The sequence below is a fragment of the Rhinopithecus roxellana genome, chromosome 3 (assembly GCF_007565055.1).
Source record: "Rhinopithecus roxellana isolate Shanxi Qingling chromosome 3, ASM756505v1, whole genome shotgun sequence".
Lineage (NCBI taxonomy): Eukaryota > Metazoa > Chordata > Mammalia > Primates > Cercopithecidae > Rhinopithecus > Rhinopithecus roxellana.
Window position 1 is genome coordinate 135,403,617 of NC_044551.1, and position 10,065 is coordinate 135,413,681.

Below are 10,065 nucleotides of genomic sequence, written 5' to 3' on the forward strand. Positions count from 1 at the left end.
GAGCAAACTTAAATTCTATAGATACAAGACGAGAAGAAAATCATTAAGTGAAGGTGCGATATGGTGGGAACTTAGAACCATTATAAAACCTAATGACTTTTAAAACTATTATTTTCTTTTTCTCAAAAAAAAAGAAAAAGAAAAAGTCATTAGGTTTTATAATGGTTCTAAGTTCCCTTTCATATTGGAATTTATCAGTAACGCCAACAGGAGTTGTAAGAATTGAAAACTAATTCTTTACTGGTTCACATAGCACTAAATATATTAATAGAAAAACATATACAGTTTTGTTTTCTATATTTTAAGAAAGCAGATCATGAAAATATTTAAAGGTAAGTGAAACACATCTCCTTTACTTTCTTATACTTGAGGATACTATAATCATATATCAAGTCTATATAGAATTTAATATTCTCTGAAAAATGAAAAAACACACTATGAGAATTCAACAGTTCATATACTTACAGGAAATAGTGGGGGTGGTTTCAACACTACATCAGGTAACTTTTCACCTTTGCTAAATCCAACAGCCTCAATATTAAAGGTATAAGCAGCACGTCCTCTTCCTTTATTCCCAGCCATCAGAAATAGTTATACCAGATGAGTAGCCAAATTCTGAAAGGCACTATTAATGATTAAGATTTACTGGATCACACATAAAAAAGAAATCAACACTTTAAAGCAAAATATAAAACTGCACCCCTTAAGTAGCATAGTTGATTTAAAATACTTTTGGAAAGCAAAACATGTGGAGAAATAAACATTTCACAAGTAACTGTTGAATTTCTCACACTCACACATCTTTGGCAGGTAAGATAATGATGGCTTCAACTCCCTCACCCACTACTACTGCCCCACATCCAGAATGATGAGAAGAAATCTTTCTTTTTCATATCAACATAAAAACTATCATTAGTCATATATACTTTAAGACTCTAAATGGTTTATCTTAGCATGTGAGTGTTAGGAAGAATCCCTGAGATCTAGTCCAATGTCTCCCTTTTAGAAATGGTAATGGTCGCTCGATGAGACTCGAAAGAAGCCTGTCCAAGAAAAAAAAATTCAGAGGAAAAGAGCTGAAATCATTAAAGTTATGATAAACCTGTACTCTTCAATTTTGGGGACTGGAGTGATATCACACATGCAAGTTGTACTGAACTTTTGAATCCTCTGATTATACTATGAGAACTGAGCTGGCAATGTAAAAACAGGGTTCTTTACGCTGGAGTTCTTCCAGTAGAAATCTGCATTCAACTGTAGTGATGATTATAATGCACACTCTTTACATCTCTTTTCCCGCTGATAATACTGAGTCTCATTTAAGCCTGTGAACCCAAGACAGAAACGATATGTCCTCCAGTCCACCTGGAGGAAGTCAGAGGAGTGGCTTTGGTTTTGGTCCCATCAGCTCAGTCTAATTTCTGAATCTACTCACTCTCACTTGCCCTCCTTACAAAATTATGCAAGCCACAGTACTTCACACAGCTGTTCTACTCTTCACCAGGGTTTCTTGTCTGGCCATTAATGTCACCCCTCTTAGTCTGCCACATTAATGGTGAAGGAACACCACCTAAAACCAACAAGGTGCTATCTCTTTATATCAATTTTACTGTCTACAATTTGAATATACGCAGTTCTTTGGACCAAAAGGCTGAAAACTCCCAGCTCACTTTATCACAGGGCTAACACTACAAAGCAAGCGCCTCTCAGTTCTCAACCCTGGCTGCCATTAGAATCACTTGCGTAGCTTAAAAACCTAGAGCAATGGTTCTCAAAGAGTGCTGTCTGCAGCAGCATCACTTAGAACTTGGTAGAAATGCAAACTGTGAGTTCTACCACAGACCTAAAGAAAAAAGAAACTGTGCGTGAGCCCAGCATTGGTGTTTTAAGAAGCCTTCCAGATAATTCTTATGTATGCTAAGTTCTGAGAATCACTGAACTGAACCAATCAATCCAGATCTCTTGGGGTGAGGATTGGGCAAGAGTCAGTTTTAGAAGCTTCCCAGGTGATTCTAACACACAGCAAATGTTAAGAGTATTGAGAGAACTGTTCTGGTGGAAGTCTTAGCTACTAAGGAGTAGTTGAGTTAAAATACACATGTAGAATCAAGGACTTCATAGGTCTCATCTTTGAGGTTTAAAATTATACACATTAGCCTTAGCAACTTAAAAATATTTGCCTTAAAGGTGAGATAACTGTAACTGCTGTAAATCTACGTAACACTTAGGATGTGGCAGTCCAAGTTTTAATTCATTTGCAAAGAATAGCAGTAACAAGGCACTGCACTTTTAGACAGCCAATTTAATTTTTAAAATTTTTTATTTGTTATTATTTTTTTCAGATGAAGTCTTGCTCCGTCACCCAGGTGGCACAATCGTGGCTCACTGTAACCTCCCTCCCTTGCTTAAGTGATTTTCCTGTCTCAGTCTCCTAAGTAGCTGGGATCATAGGACTTACTTTTGAATTTTTTTAGTAGAGACGGCATTTCACCATGTTGGCCAGGTTGGTCTCAAACTCCTGACCTCAAGTGATCCGCCTGCCTCAGCCTCCCAAAGTGCTAGGATTATAGGCATGAGCCACGGCGCCCAGCCAATGACACCCCGCCAATGATGGCCAATTTTAATGTCCTTCTACACTTAAGGCCCCAGAAGCAAATCATATATTCAACATCTTTTTGTAATGAAACATTGTTTCCTGTTTTCTGTGAATTACTCAAGTAGAATACATGGCATTTGATTTGACATAATGGCTATGAAACTGAGAACATTTTCAGACATGATTTTGTAACTGCCCAAGGGGTTCACCCTGCCTGTTGTCTGGACAGAGCTGATTTATCAAGACAGGGGAATTGCAATATAGAAAGAGTAATTCACACAGAGCTGGCTGTGCGGGAGACCGGAGTTTTATTACTCCTTAGATCAGCCTCCCCGAAAGCTCGGAGATTTTTTTGACATGGAGTTTCGCTCTTGTTGCCCAGGGTGGAGTGCAGTGGCGCGGTCTTGGCTCACTGCAACCTCCACCTCCCAGGTTCAAGCAATTCTCCTGCCTCAGCCTCCCGAGTAGTTGGGATTACAGGCATGCGCCACCATGCCTATCTAATTTTGTATTTTTAGTAGAGACAGGGTTTCTCCATGTTGGTCAGGCTGGTCTTGAACTCTTGACTTCAGGTGATCCACCCGCCTTGGCTTCCCAAAGTGCTGGGATTACAGGAGTGAGCCACTGCGCCTGGCTGGAGATCAGAGATTTTAAGGTTAATTTGGTGGGTAGGGGGCCAGTGAATTGGAAGTGCAGACTGGTTGGCTCCAGGATGAAATCATAGGAAGTCAAAGCTGTTCTCTTCTGCAGAGTCAGTTCCTGGGTGGGGGCTAAAAGATCAGAAGAGTCAGTTAATCGCTCTGGGTAGTGTCCCCTGATCCATCAAGAGCAGGGTCTGCAAAATATCTCAAGCACTGATCTTCAGTTTAGGGAGGGTCAGAATCTTGTAGCCTCCAGCTGCATGACTCCTAAACTGTAATTTCTAATCTTGTGAATAATTTCTTAGTCCTACAATGGCAGGAGGCAAGGAGGAGGTTTGTTTTGGGAAAGTCTGTAACCGTCTTTGTTTTAAACCATAAACTAAGATCCTCCCAAAGTTAGTTCAGTCTATGCCCAGGAATGAACAAGGACAGCTTAAAGGTTAGAAGTAAGACGGAGTCACAGTTAGTTTAGATCTCTTTCGTTGTCTCAGTCATAATTTTGCAAAGGTGGTTTCACGCCCAAGAATGAACAAGGACAGTTTAGAGGTTAGAAGCAAGATGGGATCAGCTAGGTCTTGTATCTTTCACTGTCATAATTTTCTCAGTTATGATTTTTGCAAAGCTGGTTTCAATCCCTCCCTTTGGGTTTCATAGTTTTACATTATTCATTTTGTAAATTTATCCTTGCAGGCCTCCATATTTGAGTTTTCCTTCATAGCTGCTTGAACACTAAAAGTTGATTTGTCATCTTTAACGTTGCCATTTTAAACTACAACTCCATGCCTTTTTTTTTTTTTTTTTACTAATACTTACATTTACTATACTTACACAAAAGTCAGTATAGTAAATCCCCATATACCCACTACTTAGCTTCAAAATTAACAGTATATGACTATTGTACTTTCACTATACTTTTCTACTCCCATGCTTCAGATTATTTTAAACTCTTCAGTATGTATCTTCTCTGAGAGTTAAGGGCTTTTAAAAAAAAAATCACAATAACATTGCATCTATAATTTTAACAATAACTCTATACCATCATCTTATATAGAACATTCACATTTTTTACTTATCACATGTTTTTACAGTTAATTTGTTCAAATCAAGATATAAAAAATACATGACATTTTACTTTCTTTTAAACTGTAATCGTTTTCCTTTTTTTTTTTTTTTTTTTTTGCTTTTTTCTGTCTATTTGTCTAAAAAACTAGGTCAGTGCTCTGTACAATGCTTCTTAAACTTTAGGTACAAGAGAATTACCTAGGAATCTTGTTAAAATGCAGATTTTGAATCAGCATTTTGAATCAGAAACTGAGAATCTGCATTTTTATCAAGGTCTCAGGAGACATCAACTGATTTGTAAACCATACTTTGAAAGTAGCAAAGCTATACAATTTCCCGTATTCTGGATTTGACTGATTTATGCCTGAGATATGGTTTAACATATTCCTCTCTTCACTGGGTGTATTTCCAATAAACAGGTAAACTAGAGGTTTAGATTAGGGTTTGATTTTTTTTTTTTTAAAGAATACTTAAAAGGGATGCTCTCTCTTTCCTTCTGCATTACATCAAGATGAACATAAAGTCTCACTCTTGGTATTGATCAGGCTGGTCATGGGTTCAGGTGTTGGTCTATTTCATTAAGTATAAAGTGTCCATCAGTTTTCACCTAATGATTTTAGCAGTCACTGATGATCACCACCTACATCCATTTTTCCATTATGAATTGCAAAATGGTGGTATACAAATTGTATCATTCTTTCTGTTTCATTAATTGGAATTCTACCAGGAATCAATTTCTCTTATCTATTATTTAGTTACCTTAAAATAAAATTCATACAGTAACTGTATTTATTTTAATAGCCAAACTTATTCCAGCTCTCTACATTAAAAAAGCAGGAAAATATCCAAATGGATTTGTTTCAATTGCTGAGTCACTAAGACATATGCTGAGCCTAGAGAAAGCATGTCTCCCAAGTATCCAAACTGCTGAGCAGAAGGGGTCACACCTTTCACTCTAAGAAACAATTACAAGAGCCCACTAGCCCTACTCAAAACCACTGGGCTGCACTCCAGTCCAGGATCTGCCACTACTTAAAGATTAAAAACAATTTCAGGTAAAGTTTACCAGACTTTCCTGATCATGAGAATTAACCAGAGGACCTGCTAAACACACAGTCCTAGGCTTTCTTCAAGCCTTCAAACCTACTATACCAGAATCTTTGGAGGTGGGCCCTGGAAAAGTTTGGAAAACTCACTCTAAAAAAAGAGGATACCAGCTAGCACGGCTTCATGAAATAGCTCTTGAAAAATAACAATCTTTACTGATTCTAAATTTCCATTTTTAATCAAGCAATCTTTGGGTGTATGAATTGCTATCATTAGCGAATGTACTACCCTTGACAGAAAAGTTTCCTAGTTTGTTGACACATTTAATAATTATATGGCATTCCAGTCTACAAATCCATCTCTTTAAGTTTAGTTTTCATGAATCCATTCCCCTCTACACAGAGGAGCTGATAAATTCATTTTCTTCTCCTGCAGAGCTCAGAGAGAGTCCCTGGATCCTGGTAAATATATCATGAAAGAAACGACTTACAAGTGAGACTGTGGTTGAGTTAACTCACACTGCCTCATTCCTTTTTCAATATATCAAACTCTTGAATAAAGGAGTTTTAGTGCTTTCTATATTTCCTCATGTTTCAAATCTTTCTCTACTTCATATGGCCCAATTTCACTGAGTCACTCATTCAACCAATATTGAGCATTCCAGGCACTGTGCTAGGAGCTAGAGAGCACTGATCAATGCCTTCCTTCTAAATGTCACTTTCTTTGCAATTTCTCTACCATAATCCAGCTCAGTCCTTTTTCACCTCACTTCTAATTAACTGCAAACCTTGTTGTATCCCTTGTTCTTCCTGTTTAATTTATGGATCCACATTACTCATTCTAAAGCACAGTTTTGATTCTGCTACTCTCCTCATCTTCCCTCTTGGCTAATTGAATTAAATCCAAACTCCCTATTTACTCAGAGCCCTTTTAAAAGATGGTTGCACCCTATTTTCCTGACTCACTAGTCTATAGTCATTTCTTGAATACCAGTCTTTCCACTGCAACTTACTCCCTCTGCCTCCCTGACTTGCTACATCCCTTTTCACCATAAAAGCCAGTTTAAGTCCCTCAGCAACCACAACAGTCACTTCATCCCACATTGCTCTTGGAAAGATCCTCCTGTTAAAACACATAGATTAAAAAAAAAAAAAAAATTCAGGTGATACACGTTACCACACTCATCAATTTTCAAAGAAATAAAGAGAACACCACTTTTGGGAAATGGACCTTTTCCAAAGGAGAAGAGTTTCACCTATGTTTTTAGTTTGTTGTTTGTTTGTCTTTCCCCCTCCCTGAGATGGAATCTCTGTCGCCCAGGCTGGAGTGCATTGGCGGGATCTCGGCTCGCTGCAACCTCCGCCTCCCGGGTTCAAGCAATTCTCCTGCCTCAGCCTGCAGTGTAGCTGGGATTACTGGTGCCCGCCACCAAACCCGGCTAATTTTTGTATTTTTAGTAGAGATAGGGTTTCACCATGTTGGCAAAGTTACTCTTGAACTCCTGGCCTTAGGTGATGTGCCTTCCTCAGCCTCCCAAAGTGCTGGGATTACAGGCATAAGCCACTGCGCCTGGCTGTTTGTTGGTTCTGACTGTGTTAAGTAGAGATTTTATCCTCCCTACTGTCTATTAAGTAGAGATTTTATCCTCCCTACTGTCTAGCATACTGCTTCCTATGTAGCAACAGCTCCACAATTAATGTCAGGCTTACCCTATTTGTGCACTGTGATTTGAGGAGCAAATCTACCCACAGAAGTACAATTCAGTTAGCCCACTATTAAGGCTTTTTTCCCCCTTTCTTTAAGTGGGACCTACCTGCACACTGGAATCACTGGGAGGTTTTAAAGAAAAGAAAACCCAGGATTCACCCCAGAACAATAAAATCAGAAGCTCTGGAGGTACTATTTAAGCATCAGGACTTTTTAAAGCATTCCAGGAGATTACAGCGTGCAACCCAAATTAAGAACCACTGCATTTTTAGTAGAGACGGGGTTTCATCATGTTGGCCAGGATGACCTCGATCTCTTGACCTCCTGATCTGCCCGCCTCGGTCTCCCAAAGTGCTGGGATTACAGGCTTAGCTGGGCATGGTAGTACATGCCTGTAGTCCCAGCTACTCAGGAGGCTGAGGCAGGAGAATCACTTGAATCCGGAAGGTGGAGATGGCAGTGAGCTGAGATTGCGCCGCTGAACTCCAGCCTGGGTGAGAGAGTGAGACTCCCTCTCAAAAAAAAAAAAAAAAAAAAAAAATCCGGGCGCGGTGGCTCACGTCTGTAATCCCAGCACTTTGGGAGGCCGAGGCGGGCGGATCACGAGGTCAGGAGATTGAGACCATCCTGGCTAACACGGTGAAACCCCGTCTCTACTAAAAATACAAAAAATTAGCCAGGCGTGGTGGGGGACGCCTGTAGTCCCAGCTACTCGGGAGGCTGAGGCAGGAGAATGGCGTGAACCTGGGAGGCGGAGCTTGCAGTGAGCCAAGATCAGGCCACTGCACTCCAGCCTGGGCGACAGAGCAAGACTCTGTCTCAAAAAAAAAAAAAAGAACCACTGCAGATTAAACCTCCCATTTTACAGAAAAGGAAAGTGACACCCTAAGCGGTTACTTGATTACCTAAGGACGCAAAGCTAATTCCTAACAAAAGCAGGACAGCTTTAAGGCCTCAGAAAACCTTTCCACTATTCTTTCATTTGCATTACACTTCAGGAAGCATAGTCTAGGCTGGTTAGAAGACTTTTTTAATCCCAGGGAGGTCTTTATTCAATGAAGTGAATTAATAACTGCAAAACAGACTCAATTAAAAATGTAAAATCAGTAGCATTGCCCCTTCCATTTCAGGATGTCTCCTGAAAATTCCTATTCAGAATTGTTCTGGGGGGCTTAAAAATGGGTATAGTTTAAGCATCCAAGAGCTGAAAAAGTCAATTTTAATCAACTACAAAAACAACCCCTAGCAGATGCTGAGCTAATCTCTGAAATTCCTCCTAGTTCTAACATGTTATGAGTTATGATGTAAGCGAAATGTCTTGTCCTCCACGTTTTACACAGTTCCTTGTACACACTGAGGCAGGAAAATAGGGTCTGGAGGCAGGGAACAAACAGGCTGATTCACACTTCAGCTATGACAGGAAATACCCTCTCCATAGGGCATATGCCAAGTAAACGACTTTGTAACTTTACTTCATCCTCTTCGTTTACATAGGGTGTACACCAAGTAACTAAATGGAAACCCCTAGAGGGTATTTAAACCCCCACAAATTCTGTAAGGGGACCCTTGAGCCCATTTGCTCCACCCACTCCCCCACTGGAGTGTACTTTCATTTTCAATAAATATCTGCTTTCGTCGCTTCATTCTTTGCTTTGTGCATTTTGTCCAATTCTTTGTTCAAGACGCCAAGAACCTGGACACCCTCCACCAGTAACAACGCCAGCTCCCTCAACAAATGCACAAACAGACAGAAGCAGACATAGAAGCTAGAGGAGGCAGTGAAAGTTAAGTCACAGTTATTCCTGATGAATGATCCCTAAATTGCTATAATCAGGATGGGTATCCTGACCTGTCTACTTCCAATCCCCCATCTAAAAGTAGAGGTTTACCAGCTCTGTTCTCTCTCCCATGTTCTGTTTCTTCCACCTCTGCTTCAGTTCAGACCCTCGCATCTCTCACCTGGACCTCTAAAACAGAATAAATAAACTTCCTGTGGCCGGACTCTCCCTTTCAATCCACTCTGCAGTCTAGGGTATCTTTCTGGAATACAAATCTTGACATGTGACTCTCCTTAAAAGAGCTTTGGAGTCTTTCTGCCTCTCACCACATGCACCCCACGCTGTGGCCAAATCAACCATTGCATGCCTGGAGTGCCCTTCCCGCCACATCCACCTAAGCCCCAGGTTCTTTTCAGATGCCATGCAAATGACACTTTCTCCATGACAATTTCTTCCACCCTACATGGAGATAGGCCTCTCCCTTCTCTGTGTTTCCCAAGTACTACTCTGCTTTTAAGCCCTTTTTACAATCATGTTGTAACTGTCAGCTCTTATCTGTCTCCCAGGGAGTTCTTCAATCCAATCAAGTATTTATTAAGCACCCTCATCGTCAGGCTGTCTTCTATGAATTGAGAATACAGTAGTGAGCAAAACAAAATCTCTCCTCTCATGAAGCTCAGAGTCTGAGGTAAGAAACTGACAAAATATATTTTATAGGAAATGTCAGGAAGTGACAAGAAGAAAAATAAAGACAGGAAACATGGATGCTATTGTGGAAAGGGTGGCTGAAGAAGTCCTCTCTTATTCAGTGATATCTGAGCATAAGCCTGACACAAGTAAAGCAAAGAGCCATGCAGAGAATTAAAAAAGGATATCCAGTGAGATGTGGGATGCAGGCAGAGGGACCAGGAAGTGTGAAGGTCTCCTTGGAAACTTATTCTCCTTTTTATGTCCCCATTACTAACCGAAGCCTGGCAAAAGTCCAATGATTATTGGGCAAATTATTGCTGAGCTCATGGCCTGGTAGAGATATCACTCCATTTCACCACTAGTGGCTCACTTCTGCCTAGAGAAAAAGTACCCAGACTACTGAGGGCCCTATATTACTCTGCTGAGAATGCTCTAAAAGTAGTCTTTTAAGGCCTGCTCAAAAGCCACTCCTCATGAATCCCTTCCATCTGTATTCGAGTTTTTACTTTCTCTGTGGTACATACCCTGTAATGCTTTATCTTGC

General features: G+C 40.2%; 1 protein-coding gene across 4 annotated transcripts in view; it reads right to left on the reverse strand.

The window, feature by feature from the left end:
* POLR3G (RNA polymerase III subunit G) overlaps positions 1-10,065 on the reverse strand; it is a 41,345-nt gene that overhangs the window by 29,206 nt on the left and 2,074 nt on the right. For 2 of the 4 annotated variants that reach the window (XM_010387979.2, XM_030927144.1), the window contains exon 2: positions 466-615. In XM_010387979.2, coding sequence (XP_010386281.1) covers positions 466-582 — 117 coding nt within the window. In that variant the 5' untranslated portion in view covers positions 583-615. Of the gene's footprint in view, positions 1-465; positions 626-10,065 lie in introns of all 4 variants that reach the window. The other 2 variants (XM_030927145.1, XM_010387980.2) reach the window with 1 other exon arrangement.